This window comes from Onychomys torridus, chromosome 15 (genome assembly GCF_903995425.1).
Source record: "Onychomys torridus chromosome 15, mOncTor1.1, whole genome shotgun sequence".
Lineage (NCBI taxonomy): Eukaryota > Metazoa > Chordata > Mammalia > Rodentia > Cricetidae > Onychomys > Onychomys torridus.
In genome coordinates this window covers 2,099,454-2,125,331 of record NC_050457.1, presented here as the reverse complement: position 1 = coordinate 2,125,331, position 25,878 = coordinate 2,099,454, and the positions used below count along the sequence as shown (strand labels likewise).

General features: G+C 37.2%; 1 protein-coding gene across 2 annotated transcripts in view; it reads right to left on the bottom strand.

The window, feature by feature from the left end:
- The window catches only part of Mctp1 (multiple C2 and transmembrane domain containing 1), a 583,339-nt gene that overhangs the window by 138,543 nt on the left and 418,918 nt on the right, over window positions 1–25,878 (bottom strand). For both annotated transcript variants that reach the window (XM_036206958.1, XM_036206959.1), the window contains 5 exons: window positions 25,047–25,149; window positions 23,208–23,310; window positions 22,742–22,843; window positions 22,295–22,369; window positions 20,305–20,424 (listed from right to left, as the gene is read on the bottom strand). In XM_036206958.1, coding sequence (XP_036062851.1) covers window positions 20,305–20,424; window positions 22,295–22,369; window positions 22,742–22,843; window positions 23,208–23,310; window positions 25,047–25,149 — 503 coding nt within the window. The remainder of the gene's footprint in view (window positions 1–20,304; window positions 20,425–22,294; window positions 22,370–22,741; window positions 22,844–23,207; window positions 23,311–25,046; window positions 25,150–25,878) is intronic.

Below are 25,878 nucleotides of genomic sequence, written 5' to 3'. Positions count from 1 at the left end.
CTTAATACCACAAAAAACTGAGCAGCAAAGCCCAGATTTCTGGATTTTAAGAACCTTCCACACAATTGCAAAATACACTAGAGTTTCAGAACACCTGTCACATCACCATCTTAGTCCTCTATGTCCTTCCCTGGGCATCCACCTCACCTGGTAAAGGCACTTTCTCTACCACGGCAGCCTGGCTTGAGTGATACACACAGCAAAGACTGATGAGCACTGCTCTACAAACTTATCCAAAGTTCTGTGGACTGGCCAATTATTGATGATCTCAATAATCAGCAAAGCACTGCCCATTTTTCCAAAGCCAACTCTACCTTTTATTTTAGCTTTTATAAGATAAAGTTGATTTTCCTATGAGGTGCCAACTCTAGATCTTTTTTCTGTACTTTAATTTCTATTCTAATAATTTCCCATCTCCAGAGACAATGAAGAAATAAAGGCCAAACTGCTAACATTCTCTCCAGTTTGGAGATATATCCTTGGTATTCCTCTGGATATAGGATATTGGGACTGGACAGAAAGCAAAGATAGATTCTCTCCTTTTTGTCATGTTTGACACACATGAAGGGATTTCTAGAGGTAAAGAAAAAAACTTTATTGACCACCATTAAGAGGTAGCAATATGCATATTTGTGCATATATGTTGAGCTGGGGTAAATTAAAGAGAGGGGGAAATATCATGCTCAGGAGGTCAAGTTCATCACCCCTCAGGGTCAGTCCCTCATATGTTGACAACCGGGATGTGGCTGTAACAGAGGAAGGTCTGGGGCTCCTATAATCCTCTAGTACCATGAGAACCAAGCCACTGCCCAAGACTGCAAACACCTGCTCCAGCGCCCGCTTCTCACCCTTTAACACATCTGCAACTTCAGCTTTGTTTGCCTCAGGTAAAACTGGTCTCTGGAAGCCACAGGCCGTTCACTGTGGTATCTCAGTATAAACTTTGGTTTGGGGAGGGTAGGTGAGAGGGTGGAGGGAAGAGATGTTAGGGGATCTGTCTATATTTGTGGCAAGTAGGAAGACCCTTCAGAGTTGAAAAGAGCACACTAAAAAAAATATTTACAATTTTGCCTGAATCCACTTTTAACCAAAATGAAAATCAACTACATTTAAAAAAGATAAGTGGGTCAGCAAATCTCCCAGCCAGAAACCTAGGGAAAATAAACTTGTAGTATCTTATTCAAGAAAAGAAGCTGGTCTACCTTCTGTTCAAGTCTTCCCCTTCTCCACAGCCCTGGGATTCTCTGTGTGAGAAATGGCATATTTATTAACCACCAAGAAGGTGACTTTTTCCTTCATCCAGCTGCAGTTCTAATAGCACTAACCCATGGGTTCAGAGGTCCCCATCACAGACAGGTGGCACTAACCTGTGGGTTCAGGGGTCCCCATCACAGACAGGTGGCACTGACCATGGGTTCAGAGGTCCCCATCACAGACAGGTGGCACTGACCATGGGTTCAGAGGTCCCCATCACAGACAGGTGGCACTGACCAATGGGTTAAGAGGCCCCATCGCAGATAGGTAGCACTGACCCATGGGTTCAGAGGTCCCCATCACAGACAGGAAGTTCTTTTGTTCCTGAAGCTGCACTCTGTGACTTAGGCAGGTATGTTCCAACAGGAGCGTGAAGGGTTTGGATAAAGTCTCAGCAGCATGAGGTATTTGTTGTGCCTGCATAAGTATCACGCTTCAAAAAAGAGGTTGCAGTTTTATAAACTAAGATGGCAACTAATGCAATACAGCTTCTAGAAATATAGGATAAGTTCTAGGAAATCAGAACCACAGACTGCTCTGCTGCCTAACAGCTGAAACTGAAAACCTTACCACACAGTTCATAAGCAATGGTCTGATCCTCTCCACTTAAGAACAATTTCCCTATTCAAAAATACAATCATTGAAAAATGCAACAAAGCTTCATTTCCTGGAATCAACAGGTACCTTTGGGAGCAAAACAGAAATGGATGTTTATGCTTTTGGAGTTGGATTTTTAAAAATCATGAAAGTAGACATTGATGGGTATGAAGCACACTTGTTTGATAAGAATTTTGTGCACAGAAAATCAATTCCCCCCTCAATAGGCATGAAATATAAAACTGTTATTAGCACTTTCTTAATAAACAGCTTAGTAGTAAAATGGAACAAAATATTCTGGAAGTGATCATTACAGTTTTGAGAGCTAAGGAAATATTTTCTAGTGTTGTTAATAGACGCACACTGTTAGCCTCCCCCCTGAAGTGTTCTTCCTGCCCTCACTAAGCACCAGACTCCTACTTACACTGTCAGCTCAGCTCACATGTCTCTTGTCCTCTGAAGCCTACCTCCACATGGTCAGATCATGTCAATTTGGAATTCCAATTTAGAACAGAAACTGTTAACGTAATGGACACACAGCAAATACAGCGAGAAAGAGCAAAAGTATCTCCAGTATTGACACATAGCCCTCTCTGAAAGATTATTATTCTGAAATAAGTCAAAAGCTACAATTCTAAAAACATCATGTACTGTTTTCGACTCATGAATTAGGAAGAGAGGTACAATTTGATACAGAACACATGTTCTGCATTGCTTGAATTAATATACTGCTGTCAATTATTCCCAAATACTGCTTCAAAGAGAAGGAAATGACCTTCATTGTATATATATCTTACATATATTCTTACACATATGTACTTAATTGCATATCCTTACAAATGTATGTACATTATACGGCATATGTAATTGTACTTTGCAGTAGTTATTTTAAAATAACTAGAATGATACTATTGTAAGTCCTTTTATCTTTCAATTATTCTTTAGAGAACTGGGGTTAAACAGATCTAAGCCATCCATGGCAGTGAGAGGAACCCAGCATAGTTCCCTGGATGCGAAGGAGTGCCTGGTCTCAGGACACTCCTGCCATTTATTCTTTCAAGAACTTTGAAGACTTGTTGATTTCTTTTCATCTGAAGGACATCGTATTTCACAAGATCCCAGGTTATGTTGCCAGCCTCTCTGCTGTCTTCAAACACCCTTGAAGCATGATGCAAAGCAAAACCTGTAAGATTTTCTCGCAAGGCCCTGAACTTCAAGGTCAAACAACTGCACACTAAATCTCTAGGTCACAGCCTTAAGACTACAGACCATCATCAAAGTCTGGAATTTATGTAAATAGCTCTGCCCCTGTTTAACAGATCTGTAATGGGTTGAGTTTTTCCTGTTGAACTAGTCACTGGAGAGCTTTTTGTGGTGCAAGACTGCTCCCTACAGGCCATACTGTAGAATGGCATCTAAGACAATCTGGAGGTTGGGGGTGTGTGTGTGGGGGGGAACAATTTAGTATAACAATATCAAAATTATGTGCTGGCAGAAGAAAAGCTCAGGGGTGTGTAAAGGTTTTATAACCCACACAGGGTTTGTAACGTACTTTCTGACTTAAAACTACAATAGAGTCTTAGGGTTTTACATTGCTCCCATTTCTTATGGAGGTTTATCTTCAGAAAAATGTAAATTGCTTTTCTAACAGAGAAAATATTCTCTCTCAATAATGTACTCTAGCACTCTCAATCTGTATTTATTACTTACATGGATTCCATAGAGAATCCATAGCAATAATCTCATTTTCAGTGGAATGTTCACACGTTTCCATGGTTTGAGGCAGCAGTGCTAAGGAGAAAGGACAGTTCATATCAAACAATCCTTGATGCTGTAAAGATTTCAAAATAGACTCACTCAAACATGTGCAATATGTCATAGACAATATTTAGAATAGTTCAGTTTTTATTTCTAAGCTGAATTTCTTCTTTAGGAAACTGCCAAATACTTTGGTTATGAAGCTCAGATGGTCATTTGTTTTACAATAAAACAATCTGGTATTTCACCGGAAAATGTATCAAATTAACACTGCATTTTCAGTAATTTGTATGACATGGCACATTTTTGAAATACAGAGAATGGTTCTGAAATACAGATCTATTCATCAGATTATTAGAAATGTATTTCCTTTCAATTTTAAAGAATTTCGAGTCTATTTCAAAACTGAAATTATTATGGTAAAAACGCATCAACAATCTGTCATTCCATATGTACAAATAAACATACTCCGATGTCACTCCACATTTTATAAATAAGGCCAATGAAACATCTGAAAGGTAGAGTGAACCCTCCTGCATCATGCTAGAGATGCCAAATAACATTGTCAACATAACTGAGATATGCGTAAGGATCTGTAGTGCTGCTATTTATCTATGAGGAGGCTCCACATAACCTTAATTTTAAATACAATTCAGAGTATATGCAGGTTGCATAAAAAAGAAAAGTACAAAGTGAACATTTGATCTTGTTTTGAATGATTCAATGCTAAGTATAATGTATCTTTGAAACATTCACAAGTAATAATCATAGGGAAATTTCACTTGGTAAGAGCCCAAACAAATAAAAAAATTACTAGAAAAGTAAGTACTGGTTTGTCCTGGTTTGCAGACCGCTGTGTGGTGGTCAGCATTTCCTTTTCTGAAGCACGAATTTAAAGAGTTAGATGGAGGAATTTATGTGATAGAATCAACAAAAGTACAAGCAATGAAGGGGTTAATCTGCAGCAGCCTGCCTCCTATCAGACTTCCTAAAGAGCAAATGTTGCATATATAGTGTTTAATTGTATGTAATCATAACATATAATATAATTATGAAATGATTAAATGATCTCAATTTTATTTTAATTAAATAGCCAATCTTTTTATTAGAAATGGGTCTCTATAATTACATTGTTCAAGAGAAATTTTATAAAACCTAGGACAGAGTCATAATTTTCAAAAGCAGATTCATAACAAGTTTTCTAGGAAATGAATATTTAATGCATCTAAAAATACTTTTCTTCTTAAATAGATATCTAAATTAGATTGCTACTTCTGCAACTGATTCATACTGTGTTCAGTCTGTACAACTGAGAGGAGATTACTGAGATTATTCAGGATACGTGAAAGAATTATTGATTAAAAGTTTTAAAGTTTTTTAATATTGCTCTCTTAGGCTAGTTTTTTAAGAGCCTCTTATTATTTACCTGGCTCTTATAAATGAATGTGTGGAGCTTTACTTCTCCCATAACACAAATAAAAGGCATTGATACTCCTACCACAACTTAAGAGGCTTTACCAACAAGATGTAAGCCTGAACAAAAAATTATATTGTAATTGATAGGTTGTAACCTAAGGCTATCAAAATCAAGTAAAATTATTGATCACTGAACATCATTCTGTTAATATTGTAATGCAGATAACAAGGTAGCCTACTATGCCGTGTGTTGTTCAAATGTGGACTGTGTCTGGGATAATTGCCTATATATGTAACAAAACTATTTCTCTCAGCTTACAGAAGTCTACTTGATACTGTTTTATTTGTTGTATTTTGTTTTTTCATGCTACAAATTTTAGGTCAGTTACAGCTCTCTGCAGCGTGCACCGGTTTTATCTTTCTCTTATATTGTCTGGAAAACTTACCAGCAACATGCTCTCAGAAAATGCAGCCAATAAACTGTACTACAGTCCCTCCATTAGGAAAGCACAGTGATCTTTGGCTTCATTCACTATTTTCAAAGCCATAAAAGGACAAATAATAAATATATGGCTCACAAATTATCAATTATGAAAAACAATCTGCTTCAGAAAGCTTCACTAATATAAAAAGATAGATCACTTGTCACAAAAGGCTAGTGTTTGTGAATCTAATATTTGATTTTTATCATTTATATTAGGCAACTTAAAATGATTTTTAAACTATATTACTTTTTGAAAAAATGTTATAAAGGTGAACATGGGGAGTTGGGATGGAAAAACCATATGTAATCAGTCATCCTTGAAATAATTGTTATTTTTACATCAAATCCAGTCCTACAAATCTAAATTGTAAAGACTTGGTCTGCAAGGTTGGTGCACTGAGAAAGCACTCTACTGCATTCCAGAGTAAAAAGCCTAGCAGGAAGGTTAGCGTGGGCTAGATGCTCCTTCTCTCATCATGTATATTCTGACGGCTAAAGTTTGTTGCTGTGGGCCTTCCTATGCAGAGAAGGCCCAGTGCCGGCACCTAAGGATGGATTATTCTGTAGGGTGGCTCTGTTGCCTTTGTTTGCATTGCACAACACGGCCTTTCCTCTTTATGATGAATTCATTTCCCTGTTATTTCATGTTAATCATTTCTTCATATGAATCATTTTCTAAATGAAAGAAGAGGTATAATTCCCACCAAGATGGATAACGCTGAGAGTATCTAGGACCAGAAGGGCCCTACCTGGTGTTATCTAAAGGCTACTCCATGACTTTGTCAGCTCTCTAATGTTTCATTATGGATATTTACACCTTTATAAAAAACGACTCAGAGTCTAAGAAAATCAGATGTACATTATCCACAAGGGCAATGATAAACATTGGTTGTGTACTTAAGGATGATCACACTCCTGCCCTTAGACAACAGATTTGAGCATCAGGTTATCTTGACCACACCTTGAGCGTTATCAAGGAAAAGTCTAAGGTGCTGATATTGGACACAAGTAAGTTGCAGTGACATGTGGCAGATACAATTAGAGGTAGAGAGGATAATGTAGACAACAGACCAATATGATGGGCATCCAGTGGGGAACTGGAAGAACAGGAGTGTGCTGAATAGCAGAGAGGCAGGTGCACGATAGGGACAAATTTCATGGGCCGCACAGGGGTCTATTCTAGGATTTTACTTCCTACCACCTCGTATAAACACAGTATAACAAACAGAAAAGAGTGAGTCAGAGAGTTACTTATAAACGGAGTAAGAACAATTAAGTAATGAATTCATAATGCTTTTCCAAATTTGTTTTGGGAGAAGTCATGAACTTTGAGGGAAAGCTTATGAATGTGCTTTGATATATTCCTGTGTAGACACTAAAAGGAACTGAAAATAAGGTTGAGGAGTGAAAAAACTGAGTAACTATTCATTTATAGAAACTGCTAGCTAAGTTTTTAACAGAAAATGTGCTAATTGACTAGGTTGGAGTTTAGAACAAGCTCAAAAATGTTTGATTGTCTAGTTTCGTCTGATGTCCACAGTCAACTGTAAAAGTATAAACTTTGGTGTCTTTATGACAGCTATCCAGCTTACTGACTAAGGACTGGGCCACCAACTTGAGAAATGAGTCTCACTCAATAATATATTATCTTAATCCTGACAAGACAAAACCAGACTCTTGTGAACAGTGTGTACAATTTACTCTTCAATTGAAAAGAATATAAAGCTATGAACTTGATTTTCTTATGTAAGTAAAGAAGCCAGTACACTCCAAGTAGGTCTGTGTCGAGGGCTCAGTCTCATGAAGAATGCCTATTTCTATAGGTTTTGAGCAGGGACAGTCTAAATTCCAACAGTAATTTTTTGAAAAAGATTTATGTTTTATAATCTAAAATTTTACTCACTCCCCTCACTTTCCAATGTTATTAGAAGCTAAAATTCGAAAGAGGTGTTTGGTGCTAAAGCTGTAACCAAAATATCCTGATAAGACTTCCCTCGGAAATATAATGGTTACACAGCCCCTGTAGAGCTTTAACAAACCCCTATTTTCTTCTTTCTGCTCCATACAATGTGTTGTCTATTTGCACCCATTCAGGACTAAATTACAGATAAAGTTACAGCAAATTTGTTTTCTCAAAAAAGCAGTCAGCCCTAATATCCCTTGAGTAATAAAAGCCTTGTCTTTCATTCAGAACCAGAACTGGCATAATTTTCTCCAAGAAACAAACTCTACTTCCTGTGACAATGGACCTGTTCTTAAAATTCTGAATGGGATACAGCTCAATTTGCAGGTGTTCAGGTCTAAAGGTAAAAGGGCGTTTGACCTCCCGGCTGGCGATTGTTGCTGTGGTAGGTAACTTCAGTCTGCTGGTTATAACATTTTATCAGATAAGCTGCCAGAGTTTTCAGCTCTGAATTACTGAGGTAGGCTCAAGTGAATCAATAATTTATACAGATATCTCTCATTCATTCTGATGGTATAAAGATACATACTAACAGCCTGCTGTAGCCACGGAACAAAGCCAGAGAGACATCATTTAAAAAGAAAAAGAAATCCAATTACCTATGTGAACAAAAACTATTATGTAATAAAGACTTAATGGCTTATTAATTTTATTTTTCAGCTGTGTGATGATCACTGTGATAAAATATGAATCTCAATAAGGTCACTCTAGCAAATATGAAGACTGTTTAAAACTTTCATATTGATTTTTAGGTAGAATATTTGGTCTATTGACATAATATAAACCATTGGAAAATATCCATGGTTGGATTAAATTGTTTATATTTCCTTATTGAATTTCAGTATAAATTACTTTCTAAACACAAGAATCAAATACATTTAGGAGCAATACACTAAGAGTATTGTTAATACAGCCGTATGCCATTAATCATTACCTGGGGAAAATTATATCGTGTTTTATACACTAATACTGTGACATTTTTATTAACTCATAATCCCTATGCTAACAGTGCTGCACTAAGCAAGTAATAATTAAGAAGGCAGAAAATATTAAAAATGCCTACTTTAAAATTCTTCAATCATGTTAAAGGGAACGCCCACGTGTGTGAGTGAGAACAGTAGCCAGAACAGGCTGCCTGCCTCACAAGATCATCAAATCTACTCAGAAATACCCACAGTTTCTGTCTAAGATTAAGGGAGTTTATAATCTAAAAACATTGTAGAAATACTTCTTAGCAAATTTAATTAGAAATAGAGACTGTGTCTTAACAGATTTGAAAATGTATTTGCAGACAAGAGGCACCAGAAATCACCCCTCGCCCACTTTAGCTCTTTTAGTTCAAGGCTGAACATGTGCTCGGCCTGGACACATGGACCGATCCAAACTTAAGGAAGCTGTGTGCAAAGCTAGCTGAGGCAACAGATTCAACAAGGAGGAAGGTGATATTCTGTGGTCACACTCAGGTACAGACATTTTGCTCCCCCAGAAGAAACTGTTTCCTCTTTTCCTCTCTGGGGACCCCTCCCCCACCTTGGAAAATGGAGGAGATGATGAAAGTCTGAAAAAAGATGATCGGGCACATAAGAGAGAGGAAAGAGAGGAGAAATGAATGAAAGGGGAGGGGGAGGGAGCGAGGCTGAAGTGGAGGAGCACAGAGACAGAGGGGACTGGAGGGAGGGAAAGATGAAGGGGAAGGGAAGAAAGGAAGAGATGGGGAGAGAGATGTTATTGTCTTCACCTGAGCTCTTCAACCTTTTCAAGGATTGCTCCTGAGCTACCTGTACTCCAGTAACATCTCTGTCTTCTAAGAAAACATGGAGAAACAGAAACGAGGAAATATTGGAGTGTTCCCTTTTTGATAGTAAGACAGAGGGGAGAGGTGATCCCACTGAGTGATACAGATAATGAGTGTGAATCTTACATGTGCTTCTCACTGTAGGCAGGAGATGGAGCACCCCTACCCACCATATGATGCTTGATACACAGCACTATCCTCAGGTCCATCTGATGCGGCTTTAACTTCAATTTTGCCACTGAAGTCATTAGAGCTGCATCCTGCACAGCTTTATTTGTGTGTGACTGAAATGGGAAGCCCTGTTATTGGCGACTAAAATGCAGAACAGTCTGAATTTATTCCTCATTCCCACCTCTGGTAATGGATTAAAACACTGACAAATGACATTTTTCAGTTTAGAATCTATTTTATTTCCTTGTTGCTTAAATTAAGGCTGGACTCTCTTGGCAATTAGAAATAGAACTCAGGTGTTCTTAAATATGTCACTGACACTGTTTTTGCAGGAAAAACTAAGCCGTCTGACATGCATGGATGAGATGATTTTCCTTACGAACCGTTCCTACTTTTAGGTCCAGCGTAGAAAATTTTCCCATATATCTTTTTTAATTACCTTTCCATACTGATACAAATTCTGTAATACTATAGGCATCAGAAACAAAACCTGTGTTGTGTCCATGACATTATTGGAGTCTAAGTTATCCACAGGTCCCTCTACTTAAGAACTTCAAAGTGATTCATAAAGGCAATTTAATTTAGCTGTATTCACTCCAGTAACTCCAATAACTTGGTGCACCAAGTTTATAACCAATACTACTTCACATAATCTACAGCAAGAAGTGGGCAACACCCTACGATTTTGGTTCTGCCATTAATTCATAAGGGGATATAATATTACATTATAGTATTTAATTTTATGCTGAACAATTTGGACCAATATAACTTGAAGGAAACTTAAGAAGGCAGTAATATAAGAGGTGTCCACTTTTGTTGCCTATTCAGTACAAGGGCCTGTACATGCTGGGTGAACACATACTAATGAGTGAGTACCAGAGCAATTGATTATTTCAAGTGATTAACATAGACGCACCTCTTTCCTAGCATTTATTTAGTCTAGGAGAAAGCTAGGCTGTGGAAAGGTTGATTTAACCACTGTTATGTCAATGCTTGTCAATAGAGGTACTTAGAGCTGCTTAGTCAACTCAATGACGGTTCATACTTGAAACATGGGGAATAAATTCTTAGCATTCATTTTTTAAAACTAATACTTATAGACAAAATAATTCCTCTTGTCTCTAGTGTACCTGAAACACAAAGTGAACTCTTGGGGTTCTTTGTTGCTGTATTTATGCCCCTACACAGAAGTTTGGAGGGCTCTTATGTGACACAAGCTTGATTAATTAAAAAGTTCACCAAAGCATGCAGTACACATACAACTTACACTGAGTGCCCATTACTACATCAACTCAGGAATTCCCTCCTTAGCATATTCCTTAACAGGAAAAGCCAACAGTCAGGAGTCCAGTTTTATACCTAGGACTTCCAGAGGACAATGTTTAACATCTGCTTTTCGTTGAGAACAATTTAAACTCATAAACGTCACTTTTTATCTTTTCGTTGCTGCTTTCTCTGAAATGGCCACGACTATGCAGCTGGGGAGATCGACACTCACGATTTAGGGAGTGATCACCTCTTTGGACTTTCAGCTTCTGCACTGTGAAATCACGTCCAAGCCCCCTTCTTATGTTAACATTCTATGGCTTCATTACATTGTTGAGAACTCATGTACTCTTTACTTTTTAAAGCTCCTTGCCCTTACCATGATGAGGCATATGTGTAGTGGAGTTTTCCTGTGTCCACCTGCCTCCTGCAGCTGCTCAGACCCAAGTAAACTGTATGGCCATGGCAGGCTTTTTGTTATCTAGTTCTTATATCTTAAATTAACCCATTTCTATTTATCTAAAAGTTGCCACATGGCTTGTGGCTTACTGGTACTTTTACATCTTGCTTCCTCTATGTCTGGCTGGTGACTCCAGACTCTTCCCAGCATTCTCTTCTCTGCTTGTCCCACCTATACTTCCTGCCTGGCTACTGGCCAATCAGCATTTTATTTATTAACCCATCAGAGCAACACATTCACAGCATATAGAGCGATATCCACAACACATACGATTTGAAGGATGGGATTGGAGAGGATATGTTCCTGGCATCTTCTGCACCAAGTCATGAGTCTATTTGCTCTAGTTTCTTCATATGGTGCTTACATTCTTTGAAGGGGTCAGTGAGTTTGTTTATCTGTGCATTATATATGGCATTTCCATGATGGAAACATGCTCTAAGGTCCAAGGGCCCATCTCACAGAAGAGACTTTCTGTTTGGAATTAGGGAGCCTACATAGAAATTATTACATTTAACTACATATCAGTTAAGATTTAGGGGTTAGGGATGAAACCACTAGAAATTAGGCTTACAGCTCACAATGTGTGTGTTTGAAAGATTGAAATAGCACAAACCCAGTTAGCAGAAAAAAAATACTCTCATACAATCAGCCCCCCTCAGCTGAGGCACCCGGTAGGCATTTGTAATGGAAGAACTAACTCTATTTAAAAGATTTAAGTAAGCCACATTCTAATTCAACATTTTCAATATTGCTGCCTACCTAGAAAATGTAAGCATGGCCATTGGAATTGGACACAGTTTTCCCTGAGAATTGGCTCTCACTTTCCTAGCATAACTTCAGAATAAGTCATTCTCTGACAAAAATTTTGCTGCACTAATTTGTGGATAATTAGGTGGGTTACATTTATCCTTGGTAACCTATATTCAAAAGCTCTCTTCTACTGACTAAAGGAAATTGTTAAATTTGCCAGCATTTTATGGCACAACTGGATGAAATATTCCTGCTTCAAACACTTAAGTGCTGCTGAAGATCCCTTGCAGGAGTTACATAGAACACTTACTATAGAAAATGTAGCATAGTTTGTGTTTGGTGACATGAGATAAAGAAATCCAATATGCACATATTGTTTATATATTGTAATAATGAGCTTCTGTTTTAATGGTGAACACATTAATTAAATCTATTTTTATATGACTCTCTTTTTTCTTCATCTTTTCTCCTCACCTCTCCAATGAAGAACTTAATGAGGGACACAAAGGGTTCAGTCAGTAAACTTGTTGCACAAGCTTGAGGATCTGAGTTCATATAGAGATCTATAATCCCAGTGCTTAGCTGGCTAGAGATAGGTAGTCTCTGGAGCTCTCTGACCCATCTATCTAGCCAATAGGTAAGTTCCCAGTTCAATGAGAGATCTTGACTCAAAAAATAAGGTAAACTAATGAAGACCATCAGTATTGACCCCATGTTCCGCACATATGTGTATGCACTTTCATGCTCAGTGCAAACATATAACATGCATGTAATGAAATATAAAGATTGGCTATTACTAATTAATACAATGCAACATATGGATAAAACCCACTGCACCCTCATCATGAAAGAGTCCATGCTACTTAGTACAGAAGATGTTCACATACTTCTCCATGTTGATGGAACTCAGGAAAACATAGTGAGATTGGAACACACATGAAGATCTATGTGAGTTTGTATAGGAGTAAGAATACATTTTTCAAAACAAAACAAATCTTTCCATGACTCGAACTCTAATATAGTCAATAATTTTGAATAAATGATACAAATGGCTTCTTCAGGCTAGTTTGTACCATATGAAATCTATAGAAATGCCAAGCTAGGCTTCATCACCAACACCAAAAGTAACCACAGCTAAACATATGCTAAGTAAGCCCCGTTTAGAGCCTAAAATGCAAGGGGACACTGTCTCTTATGAGAGCACAAATTTGTTCTTGCTGGGGCCAGAAATCAATTGTAGATGTTTCCAATTGTTTCTGAAGGTCAGTACTCTCTGACAACTGTTCTTTACATTTAATTTTTTAAATTAAATATCTTTAAAATAATATGAAAAGAGTAAAAACCAAGTAAGAGCCACATGTCACCATTTTGTTTTTATTTCTTCCCTTAAAATAAGGACTGACTTTCATTTTTAGTCACATACCTATTTACAATTGCATCTGCTTCCTCTTCAGTCTTCCCTATTTTCCCTGCATTTCTCTTAGAGATGCTGCTGATGGCTAGTGTGAACCTTTACTCTCTTATTGATCTGTAAATGTTGCCACTTGCTGAGTGTCGGACCTAGGTCATCACAACAGAAGCTGTTGATGCCAGGCAGTATTAACTCACAGTTCCCTCAGTGGTAAAGGCTGCCCAGCTTTTATTAGTATATTCAAATGTGGTTCAATGAAAGAGATGGGACAAGAAAAACAGGAACAAGTTCATTAGTGATATCTCAAGTTAGGGTCTCACTTAGCAAGCCACTTGCTCATGGTTCTTAGGTGTACCCTCAGAGTAGAGAAGGTGGTTTGCCTGATGTAGGGTGACCTCACAGGGAGAGTTAGCTTACCGACCAACGTGAATTAATGATTGCCACTTACAAGTCACCACCATCAGAAGAGGTTGTTTTATCAACTAGAGTCAATCATATAATTAGCTCATTCTTTTAAATATTTTCTTTGGCAAATACTTTGAATAATAATGGATGGCAATGCAAATGGATTGATGCTTTCCTCAACAAATGTGTCCCTCAATTTAAATTTAAGTTTCAAGGCAGGTAGAAATTCATAGAGGGAAAGAACATTGATTTAAGAATCTGGAGACAGGCATTTCTTACTCATTATTTATAATATTTTTGATTGATAGTTCAGTTGTAAACCTAGTGATTTTGAGGGATCTTCATAATTAATACAAGATAAAATGGGACAACACCCATGCAGGAAAAAATAATAATACTGAGAGAGTGAACTTTAGGGTATTACTTTAAAGCTCATGGGAAGGTGAACTCTAGGACTTCTGCTGCTAATGTTCATAGTTAGTGCTTCCTTACATACAGAATAGGAACACATACCTTGGCAAAAGTAAAATGGTTTTATTATTCCTACTCACAAGATAAAGCTTTCCTTGATGATTGTATGCCATCATTCACAGTAAAGGATAAAGGAGGTAGAGCTGAGATCATAGAAAGCCTGAGTGTGACCTGCCTTCAGGATTCAATTCCTGCTACCGTAAATATAAAATAAAACATAGGAGTACTGTACTTTTCAAGGCATAACAGATCTGAGACTCATGTGATCAACTCCCTCAAAGACCAGAAAGTCCTTTTGCATACATCCATTAAAGTAAACAAAAAAGAGCATCATTCAAAAAGAAGACAGCGTGGATTTGACCAAGTGCTGGGTTACTGTATAGCACAGAACACACCAGAACAAAGGGACAATGACTGCATGTGGGAGGGTCTGCATGCGGACCTACAGTGTCACCCTGGACAGGGCCAGAGGGCATGCCCTGGTCCCTTACTTCCTGTGCTTCTTAGGACTTTGGGTTGACTTTAGCTAATGGGGATCAATCCTGAAACTCTGCATATTCTAGATGATGGCCTTTGTCAGGATGTTCCTGTAATTGTAAGAATTTTTATGCAACCTTGGTGAAAGAGAACCCAACTATAACTTTTTGTAGAATCAAGGACAATATTTGAAGAATTCTTGCTAGGAATTGAGATAAATTTAGAGGAGATGGGGATATGTATTTTGATTATCAGTTTTCCATATGAAGTGTGCTTTCAGCCTATTGTTAGAAATTCCTTAATGTCAACATTTCTGACTCTGCAAAAAGAATTTTAAGCAACATTCAAGGTATATAATTTCCTAAATCAATGAAATTCTAGGCGTTTTTCTTCCTTATATTAGTGAACGGAAGTTTAATGTAGCTTAAAATTTATATAAATTGTAGTATTGTTTCCTAAATTATATGTTTACTGATGGGGAAAGCATGTGCTATGAATGATGGGTGAAAGGGCTTGGGAATTTAGATATACAATTTAAGAAAAATTCATGAACACACAAACACAGCCAGTAGCACACCATGCTTCATTGGTGCTCGTTTCTTTGATTTTTCAGGGCTCTTGCATTTTTGTCACTGTGGGGAAAGCATCAAAATGTGTGCCTGGAACATTTCCATTTTTGTTTTTTGCTGGCTCTAAGAAAATAATTGTAGCAACAAAAATGCCCCCATAAAAATAATTTGAAAATTGTCATAATTTCATTGGTGTGGTATTACTGGTATCTGTTACATTTCCCAAATGGAAATTTCTGCTGTAAATGTGAAGTGCTTTTCACTAGATCCAGTACAATTACCCTCCATCCTACATCCACTACATATTCTAAGACTGGACCACAGAGATGCAGAGATGCCTTTGTATCCTAAATCCACTATGTATGCTAAGATTAGCCCACTAGCAATGCACAGATACCTTTGTTTTCACATTGGTATTTCTCCTTGAGTAACATGGCCTTTCAGTCCTTAATCATGAAAGCCACTTACAATGCCTTTATAGCTTGTAATACTTGTTATAGAAATCTTTAAGTTGTTTAATAGCAGCAGACTTTCTATACAGGAAGCACCTAGTAAAGCATGCTGACTGCCTCTGGTCTTCAGTTCACTGCTCTTTATTCCCATTGCCTCCCAAGGTCAAATCCTCCTGTGGTTTCTTCATTTTTTTTACTTTTAGTTTTGAACATTTGCCTACACATACCTCCCACATGTCACTCTATGCATGTATCATCCCTGTTCATTTTCTTTACTTCCGCAATGGTCTAGCTTTTCTGAAAACAACAACAACAACAAACCCTCTGGTCCCAGTGTGATCCTTTACAAAAATGGGGACATTTTGTTAAGAAGAGGAAGCACAAATTGTCCAGAAGCAAAGGAAAGCAGGGAATTGAAAATGCCCAGAAAGGGATGAATAATGAACCAGTGTCTTCAATGAATTACTATAGATAGAATTCTGTATACACACACACACACACACACACACACACACACACACACACACACACAGAGAGAGAGAGAGAGAGAGAGAGAGAGAGAGAGAGAGAGAGAGAGAGAGATACAGAGAGATGGAGAGAGAGACTTTCAAACATATGGAGACAGACACAGACACAGATAGAGAGAGACACACAGAGAGACAGACAGAGCAACAAAACTAGGCCAGATCTTACTAGAAAGCCTGCCTGGGTTGGTCAGAACAGAGGGTTGAAGCTCCTCAGACACAGACAGAAACAAGTGAATTTTATGGCTACCAGTTATGCATTCACACATGCCATTTTTGCTATACAAGGTGCTATGAGGGGCCGCTATCTTGTCATAATTCATGTTCATTGTTCCCCTAAGTAAAATATGTGTTTCCTGCTAGTTATTCTGTGCAGAATTGTACTTTAAAGGCAAGAGGACATTTTTGATAATGCACATCTTAAGACTTTTCATTAAAGTATCAAATTTAAATTCTACCTCTTTGTGCACTCTGACATTTTTTGTCTGGCATTTTCATTAATTTTGCGACATACATAAATGTAGCTGAAATGTTAACTGATCAATACTTTGTCTCTCTCATGTAGCACTAGGGTTTCATTCCCCAAGGACCACACAGTAGAACAGAAATTAAATGTGTAAAATATCAAATGTTAATGTTAAACACAGCAGCACTTACTGTATAACGACAGAAAAGGCTAAAACAATTCCAAATGGACAGATGGTACCACAAATTATCTACAATCACATTTAAAGATTAAAGTTTGTCCTGTAAAATAATTCTTTGACGCACACTGAAGTGTGTCCTTTTGCTGATAGCTCAGTTTTCCAATTATTTTTGTGCTCATTACAGTGAGAAATGACAGTGTTGAAAAGAAAGAACGTGTGCTCGCTTGCTCGCTCCCCTTTTCTTTTTTCATTTTGCACCCACTGACTTCTACAAGAACACAAATGTCTGGTCAAGAGCCTGATGAAAATTAGTCCAATTTGTAAGATATTTCCATGTCTACAGTAGCTGAATCCTGGGGACAAGCAGTGCCTTCTACACCACACACCACAGAGCTCCCTTGGAAAAACAATATTCATCAGAAAACTTAGAATCCTAACTCCTAGCAGTCAGCAACAAGGATCTTCCAGAAGCCCGCTTGCTTTACTTTGCCATTCCCCACTGATTTCGCCTCTGTTGCCTGCAACACAGGTAGTGCTGGGAGGCTGGGCTGCTGTCCGCATTTGCACGTTTCATTGACACTGAGATGCAAAATAGTGTTGTTCTCTTCCATTTTGACCTCACTGTTTTGCATTTGGTTTTCAGAGAATTGAATTAGTAGGGAAAACCAAAATGTAATAGAAAAAAATTCACATTCATTTAAATATTAAAAAGCATACTAATCTAGGCCTAAAACTAAGCCACATAATAGTACATATGCATGTCCTCCATGCAGCAGCTGCAGTTAGGAAAACATGGGCCAAATGGAACCAATATTATAATAATAGACCCATGATCTGTCAAGAGGGCATGATGGGAACAATATGTCCATAACAATGGGCACTGCTTATGTTCATCTAATGGAAATCAGTTCTTTTCACCAAATTTCCCTGCTATGGCTCTGAGTCTACAATGGCAACTCTGGACAATTTCATTTTTAAATAATTCATTTACTCTCTGTAAAATGGCTAAAATCTTTTACAAAGTTTTTTTCTGAATTATATTACAATTATAAGGTGTATATCTTAAAAGGCTTCTATGGAAAAGAATGTCTACTGTGTGGCATTAGGCAAGGTACATTTATGAGCCTCAGTTTCTTCATCTATATACTAGGAAATAATAAAATCTACATCATGAAGTTGTTGAAAATATTAAATTCTTAGTGCAAGAGCATTTTCATGTATGTATATATGAATAATAGCTCCTTGGCACATAGGGAGCACCTGATAAAATGAATTCTTATTTGTATGAATCTTTTTATATCAGAATTCAATCCATGATTAAGTAGATTATTGTTAAGATATTATAACATAATTTTGGGTTCATATAGAAATTATAGGGAAAATTGCTTTGATGCTATAACATACTCTTATCATGATGTAATAACCAGATTTATTATAGCAGACTCTTATTTACTTGGAGTTTCTCCATATAAGAACAATTTTCAGATTGGCAGCCTCAAAAGACTTAGTTGGAATTTATACTGGAAGCTAACAGCTAGGTACTCTTCAAGTGATGGGAGAACAGCATGAAGGAAACAGTTCACATCCCCACAGACTCCCAATTGGAGTCTAAGCAGAGGACATTTGTGATTCATTACTTCAATCACATTCAATAAAGTGCAATTATTGTTCTTTTTCCAGTGAAATGGTTAACAGTTTCTGCACATTTTGCCATGCGTTTTCCTGTTCCATCCTTGTTTTCAGCCCTGTTTCCTTCCTTTATTATCCCACATTCCTCTCTGGGCAAACCCTCTGCATTTGGCTTGGGTTTCCTAGGACTGAGTGTGTTACAAACTGGCCACTGGCTATGGTAGACGCTGCATTTCCTGAAGTACACTGCCTCCTTCAAGTGATAACACTGCAAGGAGATTACATGCAGATGTCTCTGTTTCTCAGAGTTTCAGTGGCTTCCTTTCTTTTTTAAGAAGCAAAAGGAGATTGTGAAAAGGGGCTGCCATCTTGAATTAATTTTACAAATAACTTTAGGGAACTGGAAGTAGTTTATGAAAACTCACACAACATGCTGTAACACCATACAACCCACAATGAATGTCCCTGAATAAATGATATAATTATATACATTTTTATGTTTTCAAATTTCACAAGCAGCTATGGAGATGGCTTAAAGAAAGTCAATAAAATTGGCAGCAGTTTTATTGTTATTATAAGGCCCCATAGAACCTGAAAGTAATGATATAAAGTATATGTAGAAATTATCTATCATTTTGCTTACTATCATAATATCTCTATGCTAATGAAAAATCAGAATACCCCAATATATCTATTGTGTGAGAGGTATTAGAAGAATACAGAGAGAAGAATTTTTTTTAAACAATGATGGTGTCAGTCACCATCTTTAAGGAGACAACAGCATGTCTACAGGAGGCAGGCTGGTAACTTTCTCTAGGTTACAGCACAAAGGGACACACAGTCTTTGTTCATGTGCTTGGACGTTAGTGAAAGTCCCACATGGGCCTGTGGGAGGACAGAGCTCCAAGAACTAAAAGCAGACATTCATTTGAATGGTAACACTAAAAGTGATTGTTACTCTAATTAAGGCCTTTCTGTAAGCCTTCACAATAATGTCATATTTTGCAAAACTGGCAACTTCAAGGAAGCATAAGGTGCTTATTTCCTAAAAAACACAAAATAAAATAAAGACTTTCAAAGGACGGTCTCCACAGACACTTCAAGTACAACGTCAAACCAGCAGAAATAGCCTGAGCACAGAGCATCCTGGCTAGGTCTAGAGGAAGTGCTTTTTAGATTTCCTGCCACTGCCAGCTGGTCTCCATATCAGTTCTTAAATAATCAGTGTAAAAGGGTATAGGATAAGCCTAGTGAGGAGAATATTTAGGTCGATCACATTCTTACTTGTAACTTTTTAAAAACTGGAAACCACAGAAACATCTCTTACATAGGTCACATCCCTTTCTGCTTGCCTTATGTATTAAAGCCTTACCAACCAGCCTCTGCGGTCAAGAGATGCTCCTATTCTGACAAAATACTTACAAAATGAGTGAAATCAAAATGAGATGGCTAAGGTTGTTACCATGGTCATTTTTTTTTTCCCACAGAGAATTTTTTTTTTTTTGGATCTCCTATTGGGATCTGGAATTGTACAATATGCAAAAATTTTACTTTTTAAGTGTCACAGAAAATTATACTTTGGCTAAGATGTCTTGTGTTCCGGAAATCTGAGGAATATATTCTTGGATTCAGACCCTGAACAATCCATCAGGTTCCTGCCCACAGCAAATCTGTCCAGTCAAGTCTCAAAATAGGAGTTTTAAATGGCTCTGTCAACATAGCTGTTACTATAGCCACAGAGACTTGGAGTTAGGATTGCTGAATCTGATGAATAACAATGGATGAGTAATACAGTGTGATCATACCACAAAAGCTGCCAGGCTCCTTGGGGGTGAATCCCAATCAAAGCAACTATTAACGTAGTATGCAGCGTTTACCAGCACCATGACACAACGCTTCGTCCTGACAAAGTTTCTCAGAAGCAGCTGTAAGGAAGATGAAAACAGTATTAGAGTTTATAAGCCTGGAAACAATCAAATCTACTGTATGATTTTGCAAGGTGGTGGTGACTTAGAAAGGACCCAGAAAGGCAATAAAGTCACAAAAACTCACCAAGTGACTTGGCTCGCCAGGAAAAGGAAAGGAAGCATTCAGGGAAAGATTGGAAAGAACTAGGTGGGATGAACATGGTTTTGTTTTGTTTTTTGTTTTTTTTTTGTTTTTGTTTTGTTTTGTTTTGTTTTTTAGCTAAATGTATATTTTAAAATAATGTTTTCATGTACACTTGTATGTTTGTTCATAAGAAAAACATCTGCTTACAAGACATGAATCCCTATTAATTTGAACTCCCTTCTTTTTAAGACGAATTAAATGTTTTAATTTCAAGATGCTCCAAATGAACTGCATTCCTTAGAATGTTTTGATTTAGAGTCCTAGAGAAAGCCTGCCTAAAGCACCTTATTACAGAAGCACTATGATTGCAAGCTTTTTCCACTTAGTAGGACTGCTCCTGTCTCATAATTATTCCTTATCACACATTAAATCCACCCTCTATTTTCTCATTATTTTCCTATGATTCAAGAGTTAGGAAACTTTGATAGTAACCAAGTATGTTGTGAAATCTCTTATTAGAAACAGTATTTATTAAACTGATGCAATTTCAATTGGAAGCAAAAAACTATAGCAGGACTGCAGCAGTCAAAAGGATGTCCACAAACTCGATAATGGTTTAAAAAGTCACACACAGAAGGTAACTGAAGCAATCGTATGTCTACAGGGCAATACGTTACTATTCTAAGTATATTTCAGTATTAATTTGGTATTTTAAAGAAACATGTAAAACTGACTGAGTTCAGATGACAAAGTACATGTGTAAAATATATGCATACATGTGCAAGGTGGTTATAACACATTCTAAAGCTGAAAGTTTGTCAGCCAGAGTCTCCCTGTGTATTTCCCCTCTTGGTTCCTAGCACTTTTTTTTAAAGAACAGTTTTTTATTATTCTTATCTCTAATTACAGAGAAATATAATATGGTTTTCATTTGTAATGCACATTGTTTAAATGCCAAAACATCTCATTTTTGTGGTGAATTTATTATATTAAAAATAAAAATATTTTAAGGTTTCTCGTGGCACAGAAAATTATCAAATATTTTATAGTAAAAGTAAGCTCAGTAATTTTATAGCCATAATAAACACATTGTATTTTAGATTTGTAAATTGTATTAAACATTTGAAAGGGTAGGTAGCACTTTTTCTTAACTTGATATTAAAGTAAATTTTAACTTACTATTGATAAATGTCAAGCTTTAATGCAGACTCATAAAAGGAAGATCAGAATTCCTGTTTTTTGTTTATTTGTTTGTTTTAGTAGAAAATGTAAGGAAACTTCACTTCTGATTGTTGTTAAAAACTAATTAAAAGATTCCTCCCTCACTGGATTAGGGGGAGTGCTTCATTCCCTCTGCACACCTGCATCATACCTGTGGGTGGTCTATGCACATATTTGACGGATTTGGCCATCTCACTCACACACTCCATGACAATCTGATTGTAGGTTACGTTCCAAATGACCATTCTCTGGCTAGTGCAAAACCACATGTACATCGGATGCTGGGCTTACATCTCCTTTCTTACCACCCCCATTTAATTTGTTATTTTGGTTTTGCCTTTACTTGATCTTTTTAAGAAAGGAAGAGAGGAAAAGAAAGGAGAAAAAAGAGGCCTTTTCAATATGTAGGTGATCAAAATTTGCGTCCCCCTCCAGACCTCCAAGGTTTATATGAATTTTCCCCGATGTTCTACAGAACCAATCAGTTCTTCCCAGAGGGATTAATCTTTCTTTGTTTTTTACCTGTTTGGAGAGCCTGTTCTCCTCTTCAATGTACTTCTGTTCTTTGGGGATTAATGTTCGTAAGCTGGCTTTCACCTATACATCAACATATGTGTCTGTTATGGGTTCATATATTAAAACTGTTTACAAGTTTTGCATGCAGTTCAATTTGCAATATAATTTCTAAAGTTTCAAAGTCCTGGCTGCTGTGCTCATAAAATATAAATGTATACAGTTGCATATGCATGCGTGTCCCTCTCTCAGGCAGGCAGGCAGGCAGCAGCCAAGCACACGGCGGCAGCAGCCCCACTGTAGCAGAAAGTGTGGGTGTGCCAGAAGCATATTCTCCAGGATACATCAAGGTTTAGAGAAAATGAGGAATGACAGAAATTCTCTACAAATCAGGAACAAAAGCTTTCATGAAACTGAACTCTTTAGCAGTACAAAAAAGCCAAAGTTAAGACTTACAGCATTAAAAATCACATCTATTTCAAGATAGATGACCCCCTTTGTTGGCCCTGTCAGCTGCTTGTTTTTCAAGACGTAGGCTTTCTGTTCACCATTTTGAATCTGCGGGAAAAGGACATGACAGCCGTCTGTCTTGCGGTCTCCACTGAATACACTCCCCCAGTGACCTTTGACCCCCAGCTGCTGAAACTGACAGAGAACCCAAAACAACTGTGGCAATTCTGACAAGTACCTGTTCATTACCAGGATCAAGTCTGTCAAGAAAAATTAACTATCATGGGATTCAACATGGCTGTGCATTGAGTATGTTAAAATTTTTAGTGTTCTTATTACAGAGCCGGGTTGAGAAATGACAGACATAGAGCTGAGGGGTTTTTTTTGTTGTTGTTGTTATTGTTTTTTTTTTTTTTTTTAATACCTTGAGCAAAAGCAACACAGAACAGTGTGCCAGGTGAATAAAACTTACAGACAGCAATGGTATAGCAACTCTGCCCAGAAAGTCAGCGCTCCGGTCACGGTCTTCATCATAAACTGTCACTTCCAAAACTGAATGGATATCTTTAATGTTACTGCATAATAAACATACCCAAGGAAAAAAGACCCCATCAGTGTGGAGCAATACTAGATTGGTTCCAAAATCTTTCATAGTACTAGCTGGTTTTCTGTATCTTTATTTTTACATGTATTATTTGCAGGCAGACATACATGTATGGGGTAGAACAGAAGCTGACAATTTCTCATAATATATCTAAAATGACAACAGCAAGGGTCATATCATATGGAACTTTGAAGACTTCTATGACATATCATTTTTGATCTGGATATGCAAAGAATAAATTACTGGAAAAATCACTAAGTATTGCTGGTAGTCTTTAGGTTTCTCTGCCTCTTCTTGTTATAACAATAAATCATACAATCACATAACTCCTACATAAAACACCACAGGTTTGCTATCAATAGGAGTCACAATATATTTTTGAACTCTTATTCTTTTTACTACAATATGACATGTCTATTTTTTAAAGTCTTACTAATGCACTTTCTGTTTCTGTTAGGTTCATAGCAAACAGAGAAAACAGAATATATATATAGCATTTATAAGTATGGTACTATCCTTGGATTAAAAAAATGTTATATTCCAGTAAATTCCAAAGACAACACATAATAATAAAAGACAATGTGAGTTCTTCATATTTTTATTTCAAGAAAGAAAGTTTCAATTGTTGACAGCATTTATTTTTTGATCAAATTGTGTACCAAGAAAATATGAATTAAGAGAAAACAAAAAAGAAATACTGACACACCACCATAACTGCACGTGAAAAGAGGCTTTACCAGGGTACAATCAATTAATCGCTTTGATAATAATCAAACCTATTCATTCAATTATGCATTCTAGAGAAAACACTCTCCATGGCCCTCTTAAGAGTGCAAGCCTCCTGACTAGGCTTTCATCTCTTATAAAAATGTGGAATTCCTTAAAAATAAATTGGTCAGATAATTAAAGCTGATTAGTTACTGGCTCTTAAGCAGAGGCATTATAAGGAATTAATGAGGAATTTAGCAGTTTTTTATGTACAAGAAATAAAACCATGTTAGAAAACTGTTAAGTACTTCTGTTTTCAGAGTTTTTCTTTGTGGAGTCCATTCTTTACAGCCCAGTTTTTAAAAGGGGGTCTTGTAGGCTACTAGAGTGTGGCATGCTCAGCTTTGACAGTGCACAGTGGAAAAGATTTACAAACTTTTTAAAACAAAAGGAAAATTAACTCAAAGGTTGTTTTGAGACCTAGGACAATGCTTAATGTCCTGATTGTGCTAAAATGAAACAAGCCAAATTCAGTGTCTGCCAAACCCGACTGGACTGTCTGCTGATTTCAGTGATGGAGCAAACGGTGCTTTGTCTGTCTTGGTGTCTGGTGATTGGGAAGAATTTCAATAGAAAGTACAAAAGGAAGAAGCAGGATGCAGTTCTGTGACAGGGAGCAAACCCTTCGTCAGGCCAGATTAAAAGCACAGTAAAAAAAAAAAAAAAAGTCCAGTGAATACCCAGAAAAAGGACATACCCCTTTTCCCAAGTTTCATTCTTGAGAAGGTAGGGAGTTTGGAAATCCATAGTTAGCAAAGGCAGAGCAGATGCGTTGCACTGTGAACCAGAGTACATGAGAGCGAGCTCACGTGTACACACACACACATACACACACACACACACACACACACACACACACACACACACACACAAAGTCCCAGGGTGAACTATATTTTCACACCAGTTCCAAAATAAGCACAAAGTAATTGTTCTACTTACAATGTGAACACTTTGTTCCACTCAGGATTGAGGTTTTTGTAGACAGTGTGTGTTAGCAGCCTATCGTTGTTCAGTTCCACTACACAAAATGGATCACTTTTACCTACAGGAGATTTGGGGAGAATATTTTTAACATATATAGCACCGGTAGTGATGGTATAATGATCATATCCTTTGTGATCACAATCTTCCCCTAGACAATTTTATAATAAAAAGTGAAAAAGCTTACAAATTAAAAACAAATATCATCAAAACAGATGTAACTGGATATTAGCAATTGCTGTGATTTGTGACAATTTAGAACTTGAGACCAAAGTATAAAGCTTGACTTCTGATCGGCTATAATTTTTAACAAAAATAATATTACAGCTATGTTGTGTTCATTGGTTCTATTATGACTGTTTGAACTATTCAATCACTTAATCTTATAGATAGACTTTTCAATTTACCTAATCCACTAGGAACTCATCACAGGGACTTCCAAATAAGTTTATTGCGAGAAAATGGCTATACTGAGGAATAACACCACTGCAATCTGACTAAGGTTGAGTTACTTTCCCCTGAGATATTTATGGGATTCACAAACAGATAAAGTAAATTAGAGCCTATGAGTTTGATTTGGAACTTAAGATCAACAGGCAAAGTCTGCAGGCTAAAGAGTGCCACCTCTGTTTCTTAATGTTCACTGGAAAGAAAGGACCTGGAAGTTAGCTATCCCTAGGGACTCTGCTCTGTCATACTCAAATCATCCATTCCATAGTTACATTTTGGGATGTCTCAATTTCTTTGTCATGTCATGTCTCATTTTATAAGAACTCACAAAGTCAGAGGC